The sequence below is a fragment of the Odontomachus brunneus genome, unplaced genomic scaffold, assembly GCF_010583005.1.
Source record: "Odontomachus brunneus isolate Ranch 3 - 2012 unplaced genomic scaffold, Obru_v1 Obru_scaffold_019, whole genome shotgun sequence".
NCBI lineage: Eukaryota > Metazoa > Arthropoda > Insecta > Hymenoptera > Formicidae > Odontomachus > Odontomachus brunneus.
In genome coordinates, this window is record NW_022639469.1 from 274,291 (window position 1) to 301,795 (window position 27,505).

Here is a 27,505-nt window from a genome sequence, read left to right on the forward strand (position 1 = left end):
TCTGGTATAATGGCGATTGGTTACTCTCTCCATCAAAATCAACAGGAAGAATTAAATGAACGCTGGAGACGCGGCGAGTTAGCAAAAAATTGCCTTTATTTTCACCGTATATTCAAATGGAGTCTAACAGTAAAATTCTGGCATCTTCTCGCAACAATATATTTGTTTGCGACGGAGGCAGATCGATTGCAGCTCGCGCCGCTGTTTTCGCACCGGAACCGTTGAAAATAAATTTTTTATTATGCCACTTCAAGAAAATCGTGCCCTGGTTCATCTCTTCCCCTCATGAAGACTCGCCTTCATAGAAGAAAATGGAAATGTGCACGGCATAATTTCGTGGCCGGCGATTCTGGCGTCTTGCCTTGCACCCGTCGTTCATTCATCGCCCATACAAACGTCTCTTTTAAAGTCGTAAAGTCTGTTATAACAGGGCCACACAGTGCGGCACAGACGATCGACGTTGATCGATCAGTTTCCAAAACCGGGGCGCGCCTAATGAATAACATTAACGGTGAGCCACCACGCGATCGTTTGCGTGCTCGTTACAGAAATGTCTTTACACGTCAGGTGACGAAATGCTTGTCCAATGCTCTCTCTCCCGCCGGAATAAACAATAACTCGTCTCGAGGAAAGCTAATGTGGAATTTGATCGGTAGGAAAACATTACGTGTTAACACTTGAATATTCCTTTCAGAATTCTCTCTTCTTTCTTGCTTTTTTTCGTCTTTTCAGAAACATGAATTACCAGATTAGTATCGCTAACGAAACAAAAATTAAAACACTGTATACGTGCGTAGTAAGACTCCCGTACCCAGTAAACACAGATATTACTATAATTGTTTTTGAAACATTAAAATATTATTATAATACTTCTTAAATATTTTTAACAATGTCAAAAACAATATAATACTGTTTTTCTAGTAATTTTAACATTAAAATGTTATTATGATATCGATAATATTACATATATACATAACAGTAACATTGCATATATACATTACTAAAAAATATGGATCAAGGAAGATTGATAGAAATATATAACAATTTTTCATTGAAATATATATTATATATGATTTTATCTGAATTTGCATTTCTATCAGAAATTTCTCATATTTTAGCTTATGTGAAAAAATTACCAACTTTTCTCATTTTATTCTGTAATTCACTTTTAACAATTAAATATTTATCCGAATACACAATTATTTTTACACAATTTTTTGCCCAAAACATAATTCGGTTATTTTCCTTATGTAATTCTATAAAATCATTTATGTAGGGATCAATGATTTCTTAATCGCTTATTCTACGCACATTCACTCTCATGCACGCCATCTGCAACCAAGTCCCAATGATTTCTTAATCAACAATGTAACTGTTATGTACACGGAAAAAAAAGTGTTGAATTAATGGAAATGATCAACAGCGTCGTGGTTAGAATAAATCCTCTTGATTCAATAGCAGTGTTATTGAAACTAATACTCGAGTTATTGAAACATCATGCATTAGTTCACAAATGTATTAAGCGACTTTTTTGAAAGCAGACAACCATGATCTACGTTTCTTATTAACAAATTAGAAAAATGCTTCTCCCGAAAAGTCCACTCAACATATTTGTGAACTAGAGAGTATCGATAATTTTGAGGATCTATAAGAATCATACAGGCCACGTTTTGCAGTCACGGAGAGCGAAGCGTCGTCGATAGAGTTGCTGTTCAACCCTGCCAAATATGCGATCCTACATGTCGGTGCAGGGCGAGAGTCCTACCGACGAACTTCGTCAAAAAGCTCACCTAACACATAAGTGAAGTAATGCGTCGCACTGTTTTAACTCAACTATTAGTTTCAATAATGTTGCTATTGAATCAAGAAGATTTATTCCAATCGCGATGCGCTGTTGGCCAATTCAATCAACGGATTGATTGATTCTTTCTCCGCATATAACATACGTTATATTACACTTACATAGCTAAGTGGGAGATTACAGCACTGATGCAATGTTAGTTCGTGTTCACTGGGTATCCTCGCTAATAGATCTCGTGCGTGAAGAACAGTGGTCAGAAACGGAGAAACGTTATCGTAAATAAATCCATTGAAAGTCGTGATCAGGAATAACAAGAGCGTATCCACTTTCCGCTCGGGCCTGTCTCGGTGGAGACGCCTCCTGCGGAAACATCGTCATGAGTACTCCATTTTCGACCATGGACACCTGGATATCGATTGAGCAGCTGTCAATAATCGCAACGTTGCTTTCTACAACTATCGATACACATGGGGACTGTCAATAGTCGCTGCACTGGTCATTTAACACTTTGCTAACTATCGTGCGTAGACGTGCAGCTTATGAGTTCAGTCACGTCACAAGCGATCGCGGAGTAACGAAGGCACTTTCGGACGTTTTTTGGCTGCTTCCTGAGAGCGCGCGAACGAGAGGTCTTATCTATAAGGGCTGTTCAGTTTGAGATTGCACACGGATCATGTGTAACTGTCAAGGTTTCCGCTCGTTTGCCGTCTCTTCGAGATCCGGATCCTCGTTGATGATCGAGATGTCGCGAATCGACGGTCTGCGCGTTTTCCAGGCCTCTGGCAGCACCACCGGCGTGGCAGTCTTCGTCAAAAGTTTCGGCCCTGAGAGCGAGATGATGATGGCGCCGGCTGGCGCGGTTAAGAGTATCGAAAGCACGCACAACGTCAACACCGTCTCGGCGTACTCGACCTGCTGCTGATCGTCCTTGTTGACCTCGTCGAGGGTGCTAGGTCCTAAGGCTGCCTGCACGGTCGCCTTGGCCATCCACGACAGCGCGATGAACACCTTCTCCTTGAGATTGAGATTCGAGCCAATCCCGACCAGCACTGTGATGGCAATCCGGATGACGATGCCGGCGATCAGGCAACTCAGCCCGAGATACACGGTCTTGCCTTCGAGCTCGTTGATCTTGATCTGCGTGCCGGTGATGCCGAACAGGATCGGCTCGAATATCATCCAGAAGATCTCGAAAGACGTGGCTACCGGGTTCTGCAACGGGAGGAAAAGTCATCACGATCGGAAGTTCAAGTCGATATGTTACGGATATTGACAAAATGTTCACTAACGGACTAGTAATGCCATGATTGCTCTTGAATTTTTATATCAAATATTATATCAGTCTAAATACAATACATAAAAATGATAAATAATAAATAAAAATGAATAATAAGAAATAATAGTGAATAATAAATGAAAAATAATAAATAAAATAAATTAAAATGAAATACAAAATGTGTAACACAATAGTTTTTTCAATCAAATAACAGTCCCACGAAACAAAACTTAAAATATAACCAAATAATATATTATTTGATTTAAAATTAAATTTTACTTTCTTTAAATAATAACATCTTTTCCATCAAGCCACATACATAGTTTAGTCTGTTATCAAAATTATATTTGACATAAAATATGTTGTTTGAGTTCAACAAATCCAAGTCGAAAGAATAGGAATAATAAATCCAAAGAAATCGTTCTCTCTGTGTAAATCGTTTTACCTTAAGCCTTAATATGTAAGGAACGATCGTAATCATTTTCGGCATTAGAATATGTTAATAATCTGTATTATAATCTTTATATTTAGAGATTCTTCATCCCCTCCCTTCAAGTTTGACGGAATTTGCAGGATTGTTGTAGAAGCGAAATTTCGACTCGACAAGTCTTGTGAATAGCATCCGGATAACGAAATCCCGCTTCTCGTTTGTATTTTCACTTTTTTTTTATTTTTTTCGAAGCTCGTTATCTCTTTCACTTCTTACTTCCGCGAGACCTGTTTTTTTCCCTCGGACGAGATATCGCGCGCGCGCACGCGGGTGTTAATTTCGCGAGAATTTAATTCGACGTGTAACGCGCTGAGAATATTAAAAAGCTATCGGAACTGTGTATAATGAAGGCCAGTAAAAATTTCCTCTAAAGGAGGATCGATTCGGAATTCGGCGATGATATCGTGCCGCATTGTCCATGCGCTCGATATCGGGATATGGAAATCTTCCAACGTTGCATGGAAATGCGGAATATCCAGAGTTCACGCTGTGCAAGCTCGTATTTATCGCTATTGTTTACACACGCTCGCGGTGCGTAGGAAATCTCCGTCGGGGTATTGATTCATTTAATTTAATTCCGCGCAATATATTTCCGGATAATGCTGACGTGCAAGTATAGCGGTCTCATGCAAGAAAACCACGATACACGTTAATACACGTTCCTATCGTATGGCTTTTCCTTTCTTCCCTTTTTTAATACTCCAAGTTTGCGTCAATTGCATAGGGTGTTTCAGAATTATAAATAAAGTGACTAGTGACCAAAAAGTCTTAATCTATTAACAGCCAGTATTCCACTTGTGTGTGTGCGTGTGCGTGTGTGTGTGTGTGTGTGTGTGTGTGTGTGTGTGTGTGATGCTTCTCTTTTTATTAAATAAAATCAATTCATTGATTCTCGTGGATCGCAATATCTGCCAGTTCTCAACTACAATGTGGCGCTATCAAGAAACTATACATATAGGAGACAAAGTTTTGTCTCCCATTTTGACGTACTCAGCAAATACAAACTATCAGTAACATAAAATCAATATTATAATTTCCCACTCAACAATGTAAATGCAATATAACATGTGTATTATATAACAGTTACATTGTTGAGAATTATAACACTAATGCAATGTTACGGTTAGTTGGTGTTTACTCAGTAGTTAATTAAATTATGGTTTTGCACAGTGGCTCTCCGTGATCAGAAGGATTTATTTATGAGCATTCAAAAGATTAGTTTAATAAACTAACAGTTTAATTAAAATATAGTAGTATCTGAAGGAAATATGCAACCATTGGCGTGACGTTTCTAATGTAACCGGCGGAGAGTTAAAAAATATGATTTTTATGTTTTCAGCATTTAATTCCCAATTATATTTAAAAATAGTTTTAATACATTAATCTGAGGCTTCTAGGATATAAATGATCTTTTTATTAGAAAAATTTTTGACTTAACTACGGTCTTTAAATGGGTTAATATTGATTTGTCAATTAATCGTTTTCGAGTCAATGATTTTTTGATTTCGCAAACTACGCTTTGATTATTTCTTTACTTCAATCCACAGACAATATCGATTTCGTTATTGTCACAGTAGAACGAACAGGTAAAAGAATCTAGGTAGTTTCGTTACAATTGAGAGAAAGTGCGCGGTGTAAGGAGTTTCTCGAGTTAAATCTATCACGCCGTTTTGCTGCAGTCGCGTCCTACGGAATAAAATGAGCGGCACGGACGCGAGCGCGCTAAAGAGATTGCTTTTTGTTTCACAAATCTACGTTAATCCGAGTTACGAACCCTTTACGTCCATTTCTACCAACTTTAGTTAATTTACGCGGTTGGCCATTCTATCGGAATTGACCAGTCGTATTTGTCAATTCTAATTAACGACAAATGCGATTAGTCAATTCTGATGGAAAAACCAGTTAAGTTAATCAAAATTAGTAGAAAAATGCATTGAAGATTCAAACAAATAAAATAAAATTGTACATAATAAGTAACATATCTAATACATAAAACATAGTCGTACAATGTATAAAAATACATTACCTACAAATTTTCTAATACAAATACACTAATTACAAATAAAAAATAATAATTACAAATAAAATTATAAATAATAATTACAAATAAAATTATAAATAATAATTACAAATAAAAAATAATAATTACAAATAAAATTATAAATAATAATTACAAATAAAATTATAAATAATAATTACAAATAAAAAATAATAATTACAAATAAAATTATAAATAATAATTACAAATAAAATTATAAATAATAATTACAAATAAAAAATAATAATTACAAATAAAATTATAAATAATAATTACAAATAAAAATTAATAACGCTAAACTTAACTCTTATTTAATATTATATCAATAACATAATTTAACAATTCGTAGAAGAAACGCAGGAAGACTGTGTCGGACAAAGATGGTATTTTTCGCGTATGTGCGCAAAGCCCCATTTGGACACAGCGCGACATAGCGAAACGTAGACAAGTGCAAAGCTAAGCCGCGACACTCGCGGCGCAAAATCAAACAATGCGTCCTTTATGATCTCGCGCTTTGTAAACACAGAAGGAAAAACAACAATATAGTTCGAGCTTTCCTTTCATGGACGCTCAACCGAATAATCACGTCTGAAGGGGAATGGCGCGCGCGGAAAGGGAAACGTTCCCCCCGATGCCGCAAGTTGCATTCCAGAATTCATGTTTCCAGAAGATTCCACCGTCTGGAGTATACTCTGAGTGAACGTTTTGCCCTCAGTACCCTACAATAACTTATCCAAAATTTTCAAAATAATTCTTGTATTCTCGAAAATCAGTCTTCGAAAATCAGTGTCGAGCGTGCGTATTTCGTCGAGTGCATTCGGTGAATACGAAGTCTGGAAGGTAATTTGCGGGGTTTGGGGGTAACTTTCCTTCTTTTACTTACCATTGTCTTTCAATCGTGATCATTGGGTGTCAATGAGAGAAAATCTCGAACTATATTGATGCTTTTTTTTCTGTGTTTACAAAGCGAGAGGTCAAAGGACGCATTATTTAATTTCGCGACACAATTGTTGCAGCTTTGGGCACTTGCTTAGCCTCGCGCTTTGTAAACACAGAAGAAGAAACATCAATTCTTAATTTCCAATGGACGGATGCAGCAGGACTTGTGCATGCGCAAAGAATACCATCGTCTGTCTCGATATAGTATTTCCACGTTTTTTCCGCGAGTGGTTAGGCTAAATTATTTATATACTATATATTTATATACTTTAAGTAAGAATTTAGTTAAATTTATTAACGTATTTTTTATTGTATTCGTATTGTATTGAAAAATTTGTGTTAATATATAATGTATTTTTATATATTGTACAATTTAAATATGATCTTTATTATGTACAATTTTATCGTTAGAATGCTGATGAGATTTCCTGCGGTTTTCGTTATCCTGGCAACAAATATTGGTATTCGTGTGATAAATCGACTGCAGATGTTACAAGCCTTCCAATAAGAATGTTCAGTCACAAACTCACTTACAATAGGAGCTCACCAATAGGAATGCTCAATCTATTCTATATGTCTATAGTTACAACGCGGTATTGCTTCTACTCACAAGTAGCGTAACCTAGCAGATGCCATTGTGGCATTTAAGTAGTGCTCATGCATGAGATCGAGAACACGATGTAGCTCAAGATGATCGTCGATATCTTCGCTTTTAAGGCTCATAGTGAAGTGAAACAAAATCCGTCAGAAAGCTGAGACTCGAGCTCTTCTGACAAGCGTACGCTCGTTTCTCTTTGTAGATAGAATTAATTAGCCACGTTATATTATCCTGATAGGAGACATTGATTGTCTTAACGTTGAAATAAAAATTAATATATAATGGAAACTGAAAAACTTCAACTTATATCAGTAACATTTTTAATGGAAACAAAGTGCAATTGGAACAAAAAGAATGATAATGTAAGCTACTTGTCGATTGTGACATTTCTGAAAATTAATTTTATTAGTGTAGTTTGGTAAATTTGTACGAAATGAGTCGTACACGTCACTGTTCTCTCCTTTTTTACTCTCGGCATAATTTATCTTAATTTAATTACTACGGAACGATTACATGACGCGTTGACACACTCTGATGCTCTTTGAACGAAATGAGATATTCTTAAGTTGTTGCATAATTTCTGTCGTATTTTTGCATAAAATGAAGATTGATATAAATTTGAAATTTTTGTTTAATTAATAACATATTGATCATTGTTACCTATAACTATGACAGTGCTATTAGTTTGACTTTATCCTCTTTGACCATACGTCCCCTTGAAATCCTAAAACTTTTACTTAAGACTTTATGTGTATATTTTTATGTGTTTATTTTACTTTATGTGTACGACATTAAGTTTATGTGATATATACTAAATAAAAAAATTGAATATGTCGAAAACGATTAATATCTTTGTTCATTACGACACTTTTACTTACACATACTACTACTTACACATACTATCAATCTTCATTTTATGCAAAAATACGACAGAAATTATGCAACAACTTAAGAATATCTCATTTCGTTCAAAGAGCATCAGAGTGTGTCAACGCGTCATGTAATCGTTCCGTAGTAATTAAATTAAGATAAATTATGCCGAGAGTAAAAAAGGAGAGAACAGTGACGTGTACGACTCATTTCGTACAAATTTACCAAACTACACTAATAAAGTAACTACACTTACTCATTACTTACACTTTTCGTGTTTCCATGAATTTTACTTGACACAACTAACTTTCTTTATAATTCTGAAGCGCCTTGTACAAGTATATGATATAATATATAGATTAAATTAGATCTGAAATTATTATTTTAAAAAATAAAAAAGAGCATTAGAGTGCGTCAACGCGTCGTTTAATCGTAGTAATTAAATTGAGATCAATTATGTCGAGAGTAAAAAAAGAGGAGAGAACAGTGGCGTGTACGACGCCGATGTCATGCGGTAGTAATATTGACAGATGCCGGGCTACAGTCACGTCACGAAACGTGCGAAAGAACGTGTCACCATCGGCGACGCGGGTATGCGAGAGGCGACACGGAAATAGGAACGAGCCAGTTGACTCCCAATCCACACCCCGGATGGCAGCGATACGTCGGCCTGAATATTTCACGAGATTCAAGTTATTGGGGCAGGAAAGCGAAGCGACGCGACATCTCTTGCCGTCGCCTCGTCGATATCTTTCTCTCCTCCCTCTTGCCGATAAAATATTTAATAACTTCTATTTAGATCAAAATTAGGATAATTAAGAGGCCTCAATAGCACCGCGTTATACCGCCATCTGTTATCCCGAATTACGGCGTCTCACCCGAGCGATTCTCATTCTCATCCCTTTCAGGTTTACCAAGCCCGTCGAGGTTTACGAAAACAGTACGCTAACTTAAGATCAGCGCGAACTATTAGTGCATTACTGCTATGTTATCATCGTAGATCAAGGCGGAGGAATAATCGGAGCGTAGCTTGCGAGATTCAAAGATCATTGCCTTAAAAACGATTAATTGGCAGATCTATGTTAACCCATTAACATAGATCATAATTAAATAGCAAAAATTTTTTTTAGAGCATCGGTTTATATTTATTTCTTATAAAGGTGACTTATAAAAATTTATATTAGAATTATGTTTAAATATAAAATTGGGAATTTTAAATACTGCATAAAAATACTAAAAAAGTACAGTCATATATTAAGGAAGTTATAAGGCTTAGTGTCATATTTTCAATATGGCACATCAAGAAACCACTCATAAACTTACTATTTGTCGAACAAAATTATGTTTTATACATTTACTTCATTATTTAAGTAATAAATGTTCTAAGACAAAATTGAGGGGGATACAATATATCGTAAAAAAATAATTTCTTTACTTTGCTCACTAATGCTTTATTTGTGCATTAGTTGATCTAATAAAGATCCACAGGTAGTAGAAAGAGATATATAAGTGTTAAAATATGTCTACACATATATGCATATGTATATATATCTCGAGTATTAATATAAATTATATTTAATGAATTTTCCACTGTTGTATTTTTCAAACAAAACGGATAATAATTTTGTGTATAATGTTAATTTTGTTCTAGTTGCAGTTAGATAAGATTCCAATTTTTGTAATGCAAGTTTCAATTCTTCATAAAATCATTTTGCCTTATAGCCTCTTTAATCAAGTGATTTTATTTGATAAAAAAGGGACATCTCACACATTTAGTAATTTGACAGTACATTGCAAGATGTGCTTCGAAGAATTCTTTAATTTAATTCATTATTTATTTATCTCTTTCGTTTTATATTCAGTTTTACTTATACGTCGCGGGATTGCGGATTTTCGATCGGAGATTTATTTTCGCGTGGGATTAAGCAGAATTGCAATACTCACATCGTCCACCTCCCAGCCTTCCTGCTGCCAAAAGTAGCAGCTGACAAAAGCTGCAGCCACGACCGCGAGTGGCCCAGCACCACCGAGCTCAATTGCTTCGCTGCCGAAGACCGCCAACAACCCACCCCCGAGTAACATCAGCACTCTCAGTGGCACCATGAAGGGCTGCAACATTAGCACGTAAACGAAGCGTTAGGCTACAATGGAAAGTGCCATGTCATGATTACAAAGTGATTTATCGATCTCATTATTAAGTTTCCTAATACAGACTTCGCTGATATATATACGGTAAATGGTAAACTTGCGCAAAAACAGTAGAGAGAACTTTATCTCGGCCCTGTGAAAGTGCACTATAAAAAAAAAATCGATCAAAACAATTCGGATCCAGTTAAACAAACTCAATTTCAGGGTTACAACAACGAATTAACTACCTTAATTCTTTCAGTAAAATTTTAGTGTGTGTGTATTTTCTTAATTTCTTATTTGTGTAAAACAAGTTTAAAATGTAGTTCAATAAGTAAATGTTCAATAAGTAAATGTAGTTCAATTTCAGCTTTATAAAACTAATCCAACGCAATCGCGCATTTATCATTATCATTTATTTAAGGTGATTTCAAAGTAGATGACAAATTAAAAAAATGCCGATAACGAAGAGGCGACTGTCCCTAACACTGTCACACTACCTTTTTCATATTTCTTGTATATTGTATTGATCTAATATTGATTTTGTACTGATTTAGTAATAGCAAAGTAAGCGACAAGTTAGTAGCTAAAATGAAGTTTCTTGCAAGCGTGTGATATACTGTTTTAAATAATAAAAGCAATTTTCTTTCATAAAGTGATTGAAATCGAGCATATGAGCGGACAAGATGAAGTTACCCCATAATTAAAGAGTAGCAGGAGGGTTGCAGAGACCTCTCACAGAGACCCCGTAACTACTAATCAGCATACATATTTTACATGTGGCCTTTTTACTTTGCGCTACTGCGCAACTGAACGCAGTACCAAAATAATAGGGCCACGTTGTTGCATGTTTGTATTTTGGTTATTATAAAACACAGAATATACGGCTAAAAGGATCGTGACACTTAACAAATAGAAGAACGCTGTTATGTTTGTACACAACAATTAGTTGTCTGAGAAGTTGTAACCTCGAAATTCTAAAATATGCATCATCTAACCCTGGTCTCCTCTTAACTTTCTAAAAAAGACATAAATGTTCTAGAAAAAAATTAGTATTTTGTCATTAAAGCCTTCAAGTATTTCCTTAATTTCTTAAAGAATATAATTATTCGCATTGCGTAACTAGAAAAATCTTTTGCTAATTGTAAGATTAATTGAAATTGACTGAATGAGTGATAGAGAAATATTTTGCTAATTGTGAGGTGAAACGAATATACGTTCTATATGACAATTATATTTCAGTTTCGTCTTACCATTACACCTTTTGCTACTAACAAGGTTAAATTTTGTAGTTAAAATTTTTACGACAATATTGGCTTTTACGTTAGACTGTCGATTTGCCTCGAGTTTTATTCAATTTAACTTGATTGCAGGTTGTGTAACGAAATTTGCGCAATTCTGGAACTTGGTTCTTTTTACACGATTCTTTTTTTCAGTGTACTTTTCACTATATAAGAAGTATTATTGTGTTTGGTACTTTAAGAGAGAATTTTCTTAGAAGAATCTCATAAGAATTGGTAATCAAGAAAATCAAAGTATCTAGTTTTTCGTATATATACGTATGTATGGGTATGTATATTCTGAGTTAAAAAAAAAGTAAATGCTCTCTCTCTCTCTCTCTCTCTCTTCTTTTCTGCAAAGTAATACGAACTTGGTAAGCGACGATAAAGTACAAAGGACTCTTCCGAACAGTAAAGTGCCATTTTTAAAGGAGTTCCTTGAAAAATACCATCCCTTGACCCGGTGCACGCCGCAGCAGTCTCTCTGTATGTAGCGGCGCCCTACCACACAGTTAAGTTTATCCGGATCGTCAAATTAGGTTACGGCAGGCTAAGGATACTGCAACCGCCGCTGCGCAACGGCGCCTAATCCTTACGTGAACGATGGTTTAGATACTGATACGGACACGGTAACCAAGTACTCGTCGACTCTTTCATCAGAACCTGCGCGTAAACATTTAATTCGTCTAAATCGACGCTTCTGGAGAGCTCTCGCAAAGCTCCTTGGGGATGAGAGAAAAAAGGTCCGCATACTAAATTGAATTGAATTTCAGGTCTTTCACGATCGATAAAAGACCCAAACAGACAGGTATACATAAATTTAGCATCACTCGATAAAAGTTGCATCCTTTACGACTGGTCCATATAATACACTGACAAAAAATAGTAGACAATTTATATTAATACTTGTAGAATATATAGTTTATTCATAAAAGTAAGCTTTATTTCATGCAAATAAATTTTATTTCACAAAAGTAAACTTTATATCCCAAATAAATTTCCAAGTATTTTTCTCTCAATGTGTTCTCGTATTTATCACATAGAATAATGAAATAAAAATACGAAGAAAATACGAAAAAAAATGATCGACATTTACTCAAAACAATGTGTCATGCGTATTTTAATTTAAAAATCCGAGTGTGCCTTTCAATAAATTTGTCGCTGCACAGAGAAAACGGTGTTTCTTTGGATCCAATAAATTTTATTAAATTCCTTTTATTAAAAATGTTTATTAAAAATGTTTATAAATTTTATTAAAAATGTAGTTTACAATACATTAAACTTTGATTCAATAAATTAATTAAAATTGTAATTGATTAAAAAAAAAAAAGATTGGCTTTTCAAATGATTTTATTGTTTGACCCAAATCATTTGGTTCAAAGAAGAAAATTGCTTTATTTAATTTTCTCATTTTATTATAGAATATTGATACTTTTGTTTAAACAATCTTAAGAAATTTGAAATTTCCTTTTTCGCATTACGTTTGCCTATTTATCTCATCACGCGCGTGCGTTCTCTTTTCCCCAAGATTTTCTTTTACTGCAAATATTCCATTATTCTGTCTTGCGGTCATCCACCCTTTTTACTGATCACAATTTAGGTTTGCTTGAATAATTATATAGAAATAACTATATAGAATAATTATATAGAATAATTATATAGAATAATTATATAGAAATAATTATATAAAAATAATACTTCAATAATTATATAGAAATTGTGATGCATAAATATAACATAATTTACATTATTATATATGTTATGAATTTAATAATTAAATCAATATAGTATATATTTCTGCTTTATAAATACAATTTAACAAGCTGAAAAGCTTCTATCACTGTCACACGTTGTGGTGATCATGCCGTAAAGCCGTTACTGGAAAAGCGGCTTGATATGCGATGATTTGTATCGCACGAGTACAAATTTATTTGTGTCGACACGACAAGCGCGATCGCAACGTCAAATACGAGACACCGTGCTCGAGAAGATTCCCGCGGTTGTTTTTTTAATCGCGTCATCTCTTCCCAAGTGAGAGAGAGATTCGGCGAAAGCTGAAGCGACTTTAAGGCGCTTCCCGCTTGAAACTGAATCGAAGACGCGATCTATTTATGTGCGACGCCCACGTTAATTATAAACACTCTTCTCAATTTTTATATTAAACATGTACGCGCGCCTATCAATATCCATAAATATCGAATAAGCCCGATAGAAGCAAATGTCATATTTGCGGATAAAAAATAAGAACAATGTAACGGAATATCTAATTGACATTCTTATGTTTTGAGAACGTTTACTCAAATTTTCAATTAATTGTAATAATTTTGTAGCAAACGTGCAGAACATTTTTAAACATATACCATGTCGGTCATAGTTTCTGTATGTTGTAAGATTACAAAATTTTGTTGCAATTTTTACTACAATATTTTCTCTCTGTGTACTTGTCGGTTCTCTGTTATTTTCCTCTTTTTCCGATCGTTTGCACATTTTCCCGAGCTCCTTGTTGTTCTCTTCGAAACTAATAATTTCCAACGGGCTTGAACACGTGAAAGCATCGCGAGGGGAGAGAAAAGGGAAACAGGAAAATCTCGTCGGAGTCGGAGAACTCCTGGCGGGACGAAAATGCGCGCCATTACGGTGGACGGTTTGTGGATTCAGCGAGCCGGCAATGTGCAATTCATAAAGTGTTTACAAGATTTTCACGGCCAAACGATAGCCACGTAAGTGGATTTATCCGGCGATAGTGGATTTATTCTCGGATTTGCGCGTGTGTTCCATCCTCGCGAGTGCTCTCGCGGTATGCAGGGGAATCCACTGCGGGCGCGAGGGAGATACATCACGGCGCGTCGCGTTGGGGTGAACGACTCCCTGCCAGCTGACCCTGTTTCCGCCGTTACCCTTTATTCCTAGTATTTCGAGCTGATATCGTTGACTTTACGTGATTTCACGCGGCTGAACGCTTGGCGCGTAGCGTGTAGCGAACATAATGCAAAATGTTAATTTTATATTTGCTCAGCCGCGCGACCTCGAAGACGGCAGGACGCGCATGTTTGGAATTTTTCGAGAAGGCGCGATACTTTCGTATCTTGGTCGATATTCCGTATCTTTTGCCCGTATTTTAAAACTTGGACGATCACGGGCAATTTCGGAAGCAGCGGAAGGACATACGTGCCGCTATGTTATGTATAATCCGAACTTGCAATGTTTTTTCTCGAAAACACGTTTTTGCCGAGCGATCACGCGCGGTGTAACTTGTGCACGAGAGCTATCAGGATCGCAACTCGAAGAGAGCGTTCAAAACACGTTCCCTATCGCGCGAACTAATGGACTACGAGAGAGATCAACAGTTCTTCCTCTTCGAAAGTTCATTCGTTATTTCGATATACGGGATACAATCCAGATATTAGAATGTGCTATTAAAATATCGCATGAGAATTTTGAGTCACTCTGTATAAGAGAAATATAACGAACGTACTTACTGCTGTTGATGTTGTCAAACTAACTGTGCGTAAAAGGTCGCGCGACTTTGTACGCTCATGGCTGAGGTATCGCAGTATCATAACAGTCCCAGACGCGATTGAGTAAGACGACATCGCGCGTCATACTCTTCATTGAATCGACCTAATTCACATTACACAAATTTGCGGTGTTTGCATTACGATCAACACTCTGTGATCCTTGCGAGCAGAGGGAATTATTGTGAAGTTCACAGGTAACTAACTTAAGGCACCTGACTCAGTTGTTCGGGCATAATTTCAGTTTTTCAGCTTCTTTCTTCAGCAATTTCTTGAATGGTTCTAACTATTTGTAGAGATTGATATTTCATGACTTTTGTTGTTTCTTCAAATCTTCCAGAGAAAAAAGAGAGATTAACCTTTTTGTTCTGTAGAATAATCCTTTGATTTAATTACTATCACAATGCTATACCGAGCGTTAAGCAACGATAATTAGTTTGAAATCTCTGCACTTCTGTTAGGTCTAGACCGAATAACCATCCTGTCACTGTAACTAATTAGGAAAATTGTGTTCTGTTCCAGATTTGGCAACGCTTACGACCACATCGCGAGAGCAGGCACAGTTCCAGTGGATGCTAATGCAGTAACGGAGGATCTAGCTTGAGTCAGGTAGAATTGGCTTGAAGGTAAGTTCACGAAGATTTGCTACGTTTTCGTTCTTAACATACTGTTGATTAATCGTCAACATTGCTCGACCTCTGTTTTTCCGACCACTGTTTTCCTAAAGCGTCAGAACGCGAGATAACTCGCGATCAATGCCAACAACGTTTGATTAACAAAGCACGAATTTTCTCGTGATCGGTCAACAATGTATTAACCTTTTGCCGTCAAAAGCCACGGATGCCACCGTCAGTATGATTAGAATTACGACCACAAAGGGCTAATCTATTCGTGTCTCTGTGCATAATTGCTATTGTTCGTTAAACCAGACTCCCGAATCTAACCAACGTAATTGTTTTTCTTCCTGAATTAGTTCTTGGAACAGCAGAATATGGCTGGCCCGAAATGGTTTGTTGAGTCATAAATAAAGAAAGAAAAAACTTTATGAATATTTGGGGTAATTTTATAAAACTACGTTACGCGATCAATGTGATTCTCTTACAAGTAAACCTACCCAAAGGTTACACACCGATTTCTTTCTAATTTAGCACAAATGTATAAATACAAAAAATATTTAGGTCATATTTTTTTCATTTTGGTTCACTTTGAGTTTCGCGGGCAGTTTATAGTTTTTTAATGTTTCACTCCTATCATCAACAAGTGCAACAAAAATGCATAAGAAATAAAATTGAATATAAAAAATAGTTAAATAATTTTAATATAATCGGCATACCCGAGACACGAATCATTCTAAATATCTTTAGCCGGGATTCCAACCGAAATATTTTAAATCTGTTACAAACGAAATATCATTAAGGCTCTCTATAGAAACATCTAAATTGTAATAAGAATAAGGCCAATGAGAGCTGGTGCTGGATGTTAGTACAGATATTGTGATGGGGAGGATAATTTTTCGCATGATATTATGATGGGGAGGATAATTTTTCGCAACTCAATAATTGAATCAATACGCGTAATAGAATATTAAAATAAGAGGGGTTTTAATAATTATAATTACTATTTAAAATTATATTAGGGGATTTAGGGTCGGTTTGCTAGTAGATTCATCGCGTATGTTAAAGACCGGAAATCCCATTCAGCGCGTGCGTTTGACACTGCAAACATGATTATTCTCCCCATTATAATATATATCTGCACTAACATCCAGCATCAGCTCTCATTGGCCTTATTCCTATTACAATTTAGATGTTTTAAATCCGTGTTAAATTAGTCAAAGATGGTTTGGCCAAACCGAGAGAGAAATCCGGCAATTTTAATTAAAATTTTAACAAAAACGGCATAGCTGAGAAACGAAGCATTCTAAATTTCTTTAGCCGAGATTCCAACCGGAATATTTTAAATCACGATCATTTATAAATTTTGTTTAATTAATATTTTGATAATTATTACGAATATCGCAAAATAGTACAAAACGTTTATTTTAATCCGTACTATGCCTCCACGAAAGCTTCGAAGGTTGTTCTGGGACACTTTGTACATGTACATACATGCATTGAATGAAGCGCACCACTCAGAACAATTGCGGATTCCCTTTTTCGAATGCCAATATCAGTTATTTAAATATCATATTATTGTAAATATATAAAAAAAGCAATATATTTTCAATATTGAATATTTCATTACGACATTTAATCTTTTGGCAATCGAAAGGCATATTTATATAAACGCGATACCTTGATTATTTATTTTTAAATTAGGTCAGGATACGCTACAAGTAATGAATGAGAATATTCTCATTTCATGCGATCCCTTAATCGTTTCGAATAATATATAACGCGCGATTACTTCATTTGCGCTGATAGAATATACGCGACTATCACGATTATTAAACATTTCTAACACGTGTATTGCGTCACAGCTACAAGTAAGGCTCGTAAATTAAATTCACTAATCATGAAGGTAAGCTGAGCGAGAATGTCACGCCTGTCAATCACCTCGTCCGCGTACGGCATTGATCGATCTTGCGATCGACGCAATCGATTTTCGACCTATGATATTTTTTGTACGCAATTCGCGTGTATGTTCTAGAAATGGCGAAATTTATCGTATCGCGCGAGTGCGTTGCCGAATGCGTCAGGATTGATCGAGTCGCAATAGATACTCGTTAAATGACAATAAATCTAGACGAATTCGCGAATCCCCCGATCTCGTCTTTCATTGATCCGATTCGTAGATTCCGCTTGGAGATAAATCGAATCTTTCTATTGTTACCGACGTCAGTCCGTTAAATGCAGTTGAAATATGAGTACGAATCGCGTGAGTGTAGTGAAATGTGATAAAGTGTAGTGCGATCAACGCGGGACGCTGCAGGATGGAGGCAACGGGCGTAACGGAGTTTGCACGCGCAGGTATGTAGTTCAGGACGCAGTGAGGCGAGCCTCTCATCGACGTCCTGGTTGGACGTCGTTGAGTCTCGCTGGACATCGGTGAACTTTGTTGGACGACGATGAATTTCAATGCGAAATGGTGAGCGTACAAATTCAACGCTTACAAAATGTCATTACATTTGCATGCGTATATGTAAATCGCATCGATCTCCAACGAAAAGTAAGATTGGGAGCCTCCGCACACTGAGAAAGAAAAATATCTAAGAAGTAGTAAATATTTATTCGGTGAGCATTAATAACGTATTCACTTATATTAACATATAAAATATTATTCATGTAAGAAAATTTTCTCAAAACCTTAAGAAAACCTTAGTTTTTCATGAAAGTAATTGTTTATTCTACACTGAGGGAAAAATTACCTTAAAATCAACAAATATTTCTTTGATGAGTGCCATTAACATATTTACTTAAATCTAAATTCTTTTTATTTAAATCAAATATTGTTTACCTGATTTAAATAAACAATATTTGGTTCAAATAAAGATAATTTAGATTTAAATAAATATGTTAATGGCACCCATTAAAGAAATATTTGTTAATTTTAAGGTAATTTTTCCCTCAGTGTACTTAAATAAAACAATTTAAATTTAAGTAAATATGTTATTAGCATCTACTAAAAAGAAATATTTACTATTTATTAGATATTTTTTCACTCATAGCGCACAAGAATGTTTGTAACACTTTTTAAAGTATTGATCGTAAACTGAAGTCAGTACGTAATAGTAAACTCAAGTGAGCGTATAAAGAAAACCGTAACGTAACAAAACCATGATTCTACGTGACCAGGCATCTCATTATTTATAAGGTAGTATGAAGTATATATTAAATATTTCATAATAAAAAGTTACCATCTACTTAAAATCTATATAGTCTGACATCTCATACATAGTCTAACATCTTATAGTTTACGTTGTCTATAAGTAGATGTAAAATACCATAATTTACGCGTGAATATTCAATTTTACTTTAGACTTTGTTATATCAATCTCTACATATTATAAAAATTATAAAAGTTTAAGTCTATAAAGTCAAGATACGTTGTTACACTCGGCTTATAAGAAACGTATCGTATCTAAAGCTTAACAATGCGTAACTCCGGCGGCAGACGATGCGTCAAGTTTCAGAATTTGCTTTATCATAGAATACAATAGCGTAATAGTTTTTAGAAGTTCTCTCTCTCTCTTTATACAGAGTGTTAAAGAAAAAGAGTTCAAGACTTGCATGGTAAATAGTACTCATTATACTGAATAAAAATACAAATATAGGTCGAAAAATCAACGCTTTTAGAGTTACAAATATTTTTTTTGGTTTTACTAACGTTAGTTATTTATGTATTTTCATCGTGATCAGAGATTTTCGAAAGAAGACATGTAAACTTTGGCAAACATCAAATGTCAAAGGAATGAGTATCTTACTATATCCTTTCTTTTACATGATATTTATTAAAAGTAAAATAATAAAATGATACATGATACATGATATTATTAAAAGTAAAATAATAAAATACTCGTTCCTTCACCGTATCAATAAAAGCACATAAACAATTTGCGTTACCAAAACATTCATAATTCTGAAGGGTTGACATTACGACCTATGTTTGCTAAGCATTTTTTAGTATTTTTTAGTATAATGAGTATCTATTCTACAAGTCTCGAGATCTTTTCTTTTTGAACGTCCTGTATATTCGTGCTCAGTCGATCGCGGAGACACTGCCGTGTTCTCGAGTGTGACGTAATTCGCGAAGAGGAGGAAGTTACTTACGTCGCCCTTTTCCGGCACGTATTTAGCCAACCAGCCCCACATAATGCCGAATCCCAGGCCGCCGATAATGGCGATGGGCCCCTGTAGAATCTGGTACCAGAGCGCGTCGTGGGAGAACATGACGCTCTTGACGATGCCGTGTACCGCCACCGACGCCGCGTCGTCGATCCCAGCCACCGCGATAATCAGCGTCGGAATGCCCTGGAAAGTGCATCACGGACTCGTTAGTCTCAGCTGTGCGCCGCTTGGTCGCGAAAATTGGTACATGTCGGATGTCTTTTACGTTAACGCGATGCAAACGTCCAACGATTATCGCCGCCCCTAAGGAAGGGTGACATCGATTGTCGAGCGTGCGATAGCTGTTATAATAACGGATATAATATCCTGATTATTTAATAACGAATTACGCTGCGGCTCACCGAGTTGTAAATTAACTAAACCGCATCAACTATTTATCGACTTGTTGACAATATATATACGTATTTGAGGTTTAACGTTCTGGCTTTATCGCGCTTGCTCTTCTCTCTCTTTCTCTTTCTCTCTGTGCATCGTCCCAATGCAAATTTTTAGATAATACTACGTACGAGTGTGCACATACACACTTGCACGCGCACGCATACACCCACATAGGCAGCATCGCTGGAAACATCTAAATGAAGTAAGAAGACAGGATACGAAAGGATTCTCGAGTGTAATCACCTCGATGCGGGATTTGGTTTACACGCGCGGTTCGTTAATGAGAACTCTCTCTCTCTCTTTCTTCCTTTTTTCTCCTTTATCGTTCCACTCGCGAAACGAACGGATTCTGAGCGATTTCAAAGGGATTAAGAAACGCTCGCGCCAACGTACGGACAGACCGAAAAGAATCCTTGCCGGAAGTAAGACGGACGATAGAGTGATGCCGGGGGCTATCGAGAGAAGAAGAGTGCAAAGAGGAAAGAAAAATCAGCCTTTTCAAACTTGGTGTCCATTAGAGAACGGATATGGCTCTTTTTTATTTTTTCTTTTATTTCTTACAAAGAGACACGGTTTCGGAGACATTCGAGTTTCGCTGTTCCAATTCGCGAACATGTCCTGTGCTACGATTCAAATCACTTAGAGTGCACGGAGAAAATATTGTAGGAAAAATTATAACAAATTTTTTACAATCTAAGACTAATACGGACATTGTTGCCGAAATACTATATATTTAATTAATAATGTTTCTGTTTAAAACGTTTTATACATAATAGACATTTTAATATAAAATTATTGTAATCACTTGAATGTCTTTTATATCGTATAGTTAGTAGATCGTTAAAATAATTTTTCCTACACCGCAAAGTTTAATTTATATTAAATTTAGTCCCAATTTATCTACTGAAATTTTTACGTTAAATAATGACAAATATATAAGCAGAAAATATAATTTATCTGTGCATATATTTTGCATGTAAAATATATTACCAAGAATTGATATAAATTGCGTTATTTTAACATTTAGAAATATTGAATATTAATCCTACGTCAAGTCTCACAAAATCAAATCAAAATAATACAACAACAATTTACTAAATTAATTTACCGTTAAAAATTTAATAAAAATTTCTATACAAATCGATTTCAAATATAAAATATTTTTTACTCATCTATAGTAATTTATACAACTATATCAGTATAGTCTAGTTTTACAAAAAGCATTGTAAAGTAAAATATAATTTTAACGTAATTTTTATAACGTTATTTTAACTATAATATTTTCTGAGTGTACAATCCATAAATTTTTATATTTTCAAGTAGATTCCAACGCGCGCGCGCGTTTAAGCAAATAAAATATAAAGTTATAATATAGACACTCGTGAACACGAGTGATACAAAAATTAATCAAACTAACAATGCATAACAGAAATTTCAATTATTTTTACCGTATCCTTCTCGCGGTATTTAATTATAAATTTGTATTGTGCAAGCATATATATTCAAGCAACATGAACTTGCGGAATGGAACTTGCAGGGCCATGAGGAACGCTTTCTCTTCAGTCCTGATCATTTGGCACATTAATGAAAGGAAAGCTCGAACTATATTGACGTTTTTCTTCTGTATTTACAAAGTATGCGCCTAAGCAAACGTCTAAGACGCGATTCTCGCGGCATGAAATCAAACAATGCATCTTTCGATCTCGCACTTTGTAAACACAGAAGAAAAACAACAATATAATTCGAGCTTTCCTTTCACTGACATCTAATCAAATGATCACGGCTGAAGGGAATGGTGTGTGGAAGGGGAAGCGTTGATCCCGAAAGTTGCGTTCCGGACTTCGCGTTCCTCGAGGGTACTATCGTTTGAAGCACACTCTGGATAAAAGTTTTTCTGTTTCCTCTATAACTTTCGCAAAGTTTTCAAAAAAAATTTTCCAATTTCCAAAAGCCACTCTCGGCGTTCCAGCGCAATGTTGTTAACAAGGCTGGTATCTCGCGCATATGCACTGAAGCCTACTGGAGCGTATATGCGAGAAAGCGGCCATGTTAATACTAGTCCGGGTATCTCATCCAGTATTATCGCCTGAAGCATACTTTGGTGTGTAAACATTTCTTTCTGTTCTCTCAGTAATTTTCACAAAACTTTGAAAATAATCCTTTTTTCGAAAGTAGGCTCGAGCATGTGTATCTCGTTGAATACTATGATGGAGCATATTTCTCAACTTCTAAAAGTCACTCTTCGAAGCTTGAATCCAGCACAGTTATGAGCAAGGCCGGTTTTTCGCGCATTAGATTGAATTGTTTTGCTGCATTGTATTTCTGTTGATTATTCCTAACACGAATAACCTTCCTAACTGACGTAAACGAAATGTCAAAATGTCACAACTGTTTGGATATATCGTCGTCGCGTCTTCGAATAATCAATAGTCACGACACATGATCATATAGAAATAAATACACGTGGTCGAACATTTTTAGTAACTCCCGATCTAGAGAGAATGGCCAAGGATATTTGGATTCTGGTGTATATTATAATTCCTCAGTTAGTTAGGACAAAATATGATGATTCCTGGGGGGATTGGTCTACATCCTGTCCATCATTTTTAGGGATGACGTGGATGGGAGTGAAAAGGAAACTTTAATACGTCGAAAATAATTTGCCGATAAATATATGAGCTCGAGATACCATCACACAATCTAAAACACGAAAAGAAGCTGAGAGGTAAGCTGAGAGATTCCCTCGTTTCATGAATAATCGACGTCGCGCAATTCACAAATCTCAGAAACGATCCGTCCGACGATCTCTGAGGGCTGCCCGAAACATTAGTCATACGGAAGTAATCCGCGAAGAATCAAGATATTCCTCTTAAGAGACGGAGCCTCGGCTATGAAAGGGTTGAAAGGGGAGAAAAAGCGAGGTGAGGCGAGGCGCTATTGAGAGTAGTCGACGACACTCGAGCACGGTTCTCGCGGGCGTTATCGGTGTCACGATAGCTCGTTCGGAATTTAAGCCCGCGGACTATCGTGATTCTCGAAGTCGGACTACCACGCTGAAAAGAGGGAAAGAAAGCGAGAGGCCGGGAAGGAGAGAAGCGGAAGACGTCTAATAGATCGCGGCGCACGATCGTGACGGAGATCGGAGGGGTCAGCGTTCGAGCTTCCGCTCATGAGTGCTCGCGGGTGCTTACGAGCACTCGTGAGGTGCTCGAGTTTGCACCGACGATCAGTCAACGTCTCGTCGTAAAGTTTTCCACTGGCGCTGCGCGATAAGAATTTCCGATTTTGCAACCAACGAATATCGGGGATTCCCGCCACCCTCTCTCTCTCTCTCTCTCTCTCTCTCTCTCTCTCTCTCTCTCTCTCTCTCTCTGTACCTTCCCCCGATCTCTCTCGCTCTCCTTATCCTCCTCGACTCACCAAGCCGCCGTATATACATTATCACGTCGCGATCTCTCCGCCGACTCGCGTCGCGTTACACTTCGCCAAATGAAGAAGTATCGTCTAGATCTTTTCGGCTCATGAATATCACATTCACCGCGACGGCCTTTGTACTCTTCAGGCAACTTCCAGTCCATTTCCTAAACTGAATTATTTAAGTCCAGCACGTTTCATTCGCTTCGTCTTTGTTCTGTCTCAGCCGGAAGGAACCGGACTCTCTCGCCGGCATCGTCTCGTCGTAACCCGCCTGTTTGCGCTGCCGCATTGCGAATTTTTGCAAATCCCTCCCGACCAATCTCCCGAGAAGGTCGTAATTAAATTGGCAGAAGTGACGCACACATGCTCGGCACACACGGTGAAGATTTCGGCGAGAGATTCGGCAGTGCATTCGGGGTGTCGTTGCATTCGTCACGCGTAATATCGTTCGGCTGCGTGCAGACCGACATCGCGAGTGCTATACTCCATCCTCGCCGGAGTGCGCCAAAGGCCCAGCGCCAACGTGCAAGGTGAAAGAAATTTAATTATCGCGTTGGGTTCATTAACACGGAAATTCCTCTAACGCGCTAATGTCGCGCGTCAAGCGTCGCGAGGCGTAAACGCGCAGCGGCCGTACATCTGCACCATTAAATAAATTCGCTTTGTCACGCACGCGGTAGCCGATTAATATAAAACCCGAGTCGCAATGTAATCCAATTATTCGCATAATTACGACTAAATATCAACTGCATTCTCGATGGTTGCCGCGTGTGTGTAATGCAGCATGATATTCGCTTGTCCCGGGTGAGAGAGAAAGAGGGAGTTAAAGTTTATTCTTTAGTCTTGGCTGCTATATATATAGCGTCAGACTTGACAATGTTTGGCACAGATGCGAGACGCAATATGTGTGTGTATATGTATATGTGTGCCTTAAAATTTTGTGCAGTTTTACAATGCATTGACGCGGGAAATTTTTCTTGAAGATATAAAGATTCTTTAAGGATACATTGCTCGTAAAGTCCCTGCAAAAAGTTATTAGAAAATAGAAATATATTAATATTCCTATTTTCTGTATAAAAACCGTGTAAAAAACGTAAGGTATGTACAGAATATTCCAAGTTGAACAAATACTCGGTGATCATATTAGGAATTGAATTTTGAAGACAAAAATTCCCGTAAATATGTCTTTGAAAATGTTTCGTTTAAAAGTTATTACTAAAAAGATTCGATTTCCATATTTGGGGAAAGTTTAGAATCGTAATTTATTCGGAATTAATTGACACAAAGGAAGAACTTATTGCTAGAATTCAGAGGGCTTGCGCAGAAAGGAGAGACGAAATGAGAGATGAAGATGAGATCTTAAGACAAACTCGAACAATGTCGATAATGTCGAGACGATAGTCACTAATATAATCACGCTATCGTTTTCATATTTCTTGTACATATACAGAACTTACATGAATTTATGATGCTTTGTTTTACTATATTCAAAACCTAATCATATATGTGTAGAAATCTTTCTGCAAACTTTTTCGATATTCTTAAGCTTTCAAATGCAGATGCGAAGGTAGAGCAATATTCTTCCAAATTTTTCTATTTGAAGCATTTACACTTTCGGTATGTAGCTGCGGAACTTTTAGATTAGGCAAATATTACGTTAACTGACAGCTTGAGATTTTACATTAAAAATTTGTTGTTTGTTTTCATATATCGAGCAATACTCCTATTTATTTTTGCACGTACTTTTATTGCGTAAAAGCATTTGTAATTCTGTGCAACCAAACGTTTACGACGTAAACTTTGCAGAAAAATGTCAGTGTTTTGTCAGTAAAGTTTTTAGCTTCAGCATCCCTTTAAGCGAGTCGATGTTAATGAGAAATGCAACAGACGTTGCGACAAGCACCGGCTGTGTGTGTCGAAAATTAAGGGGATTGCTTTCTAATAACGTACTCATGATACATTCCGAGGATTATACATCGCTATTTCGGCACTTCCGCCTTATTTTCTTAAGGTCCATAACTTAAGGTACCTTAAGGTCCCTTAACTTTTTCTCCATGTACCTCAGATATTCTTTATTCGACTGCGTCCGACAAGCTTGTCGTACGACATGTAATATACAAACCTAATGGGCTTTCTACAATAAAATATTAGTTATAAGCACTAGGCAAGTTGATTAATCACAGTCAATTATTTTTGAAAATAATTGACTAAGATTGGTTAATTTACTTGTAGCTAATGACTAATGACTTATTGTAGAAGACCCATAACGATAACAATGCTGTCGTTAGAAGTTATAGAGTCGCATTATTGGTCGAAAAGTTCTAGTAACTATCGATCTATCGAATGGCATCGCGGAGCCGCGATCCGATAGGACGTAGGAGTGCGACATCTTTCGCGCCGCAGTGCGCACTTTCTACACTTCGCGTCGTTGATTGCACGGCCGTCTTGAACATCGATCTTTTCGCGACGAGCAACCTCCATTGACACATCGCGATCGACATCGCTCCACATTCTACGCATCTTTTGTCTACCGAAAGTGACCCTGACGCGGAAATAAGTATTGGGAGTGCCGAAATAGCGATGTGCGATCGTCAGGATGTATCGTGAGTACGTTATTACAAAGCAATCCTCTTGATTTTCGGTACACACAGCCGGTACTTGTCGCGGCGTCTATTGCATTTCTCATTAACATCGACTCGCTCAAGTAGTAGTAGAATCAGACGATCGTCGGATTTACTAACGAGGATTTAGAATCGCGATGATAATTCGAGGAAAAAAGAAAGACAAAACGACGCTAGAGATATACGCGACGTCGGATCTCGCTCGGTCGATCCGTGAACGAGAGTGAGAGAGATGTAGCTACTAGAGCGCGTCCTTGTTCAACCGCGACATCGTTAACATTTTGGCGCGCACTTTTGGCACTTTGCGTCGTCGATCGCGTGGCTGTTTTATACATCGATCTTTTGGGGACGAGCAGTTTCCACTGACACATCGCGATCTACATTGCTCCGCGTTCTACGTATCTTTTGTTTATCGAAAATGAGCCTGGCGCGGAAATAAGTATCGGGAGTACCGAAATAGCGATGTGCGATCGTCAAGATATATCATGAGTACGTTATTAGAAAGTAATCTTGATTTCTGACAAGCCGGTGCTTGTCGCGACGTCTATTGCACTTCTCATTAACTTCTCATTAATATTTGCTTAAAGGAATACTGAAACTAAAAACTTTGCCGACAGAACACTGACATTTTTCTATAAAGTTTACGTCGTATTGGTTACACAGAATTACAAATGCTTTTATGCAATGAAAGTACGTGCAAAAATAAATAGTAGCATTGCTCGATATGTGACAAAAACGAACAAAAAATTTTTAATATAAAATCTCAAGCTGTCAGTTAACGTAATATTTGCCTAATCCAATAGTTCTGCAACTTGTACATACCGAAAGTACGTACAATCAATTTGTACACCCGAAAGTATGTACGCGACAATTGTGTGATAACATTCGCGAGTGCATAATAACGGAATAACGATGATCGAATAATCGATAATAACAATGAATAACAATAACTGGGCAATGATGATAATAACTGATTAAAGACTAGGTAAAGAAATTGTCGTAACGGCACGCCCGAGTTGCTTTCCTATGCGTAATAGCGATAATTAAATAATAATTGAATAAATTAAGTAATAATCGAATAAAAAAATAATAATACTCGAATATTAAATGGTAGTAATAATAATACCTGCTCGACAATCGTATGATAATTTCTTGAGTGGATAATAAAGAAATAATAATCGAATAATCGGTAATAACAATACATGGGTAACGACTCTAACAAAAACTCTAGGCTTCACAAAGGCTAGGTAAACGAACTCTCGTAACGTTCGCTCGGGCCGTTGACTGAGCGGCGCTGGGGGGGGGGGG

The 27,505-nt window shown here is 36.8% G+C and overlaps 1 protein-coding gene across 6 annotated transcripts in view; it reads right to left on the bottom strand.

Moving 5' to 3' along the window:
* Window positions 1-78: 78 nt before the first annotated feature.
* The window catches only part of LOC116841985 (sodium/hydrogen exchanger 9B2), a 69,874-nt gene continuing 42,447 nt past the window's right edge, over window positions 79-27,505 (bottom strand). For all 6 annotated transcript variants that reach the window (XM_032810600.1, XM_032810599.1, XM_032810597.1 and 3 more), the window contains exons 5-7: window positions 19,704-19,904; window positions 9,957-10,121; window positions 79-3,013 (exon numbers count right to left, since the gene is read on the bottom strand). In XM_032810600.1, coding sequence (XP_032666491.1) covers window positions 2,486-3,013; window positions 9,957-10,121; window positions 19,704-19,904 — 894 coding nt within the window. In that variant the 3' untranslated portion in view covers window positions 79-2,485. The remainder of the gene's footprint in view (window positions 3,014-9,956; window positions 10,122-19,703; window positions 19,905-27,505) is intronic.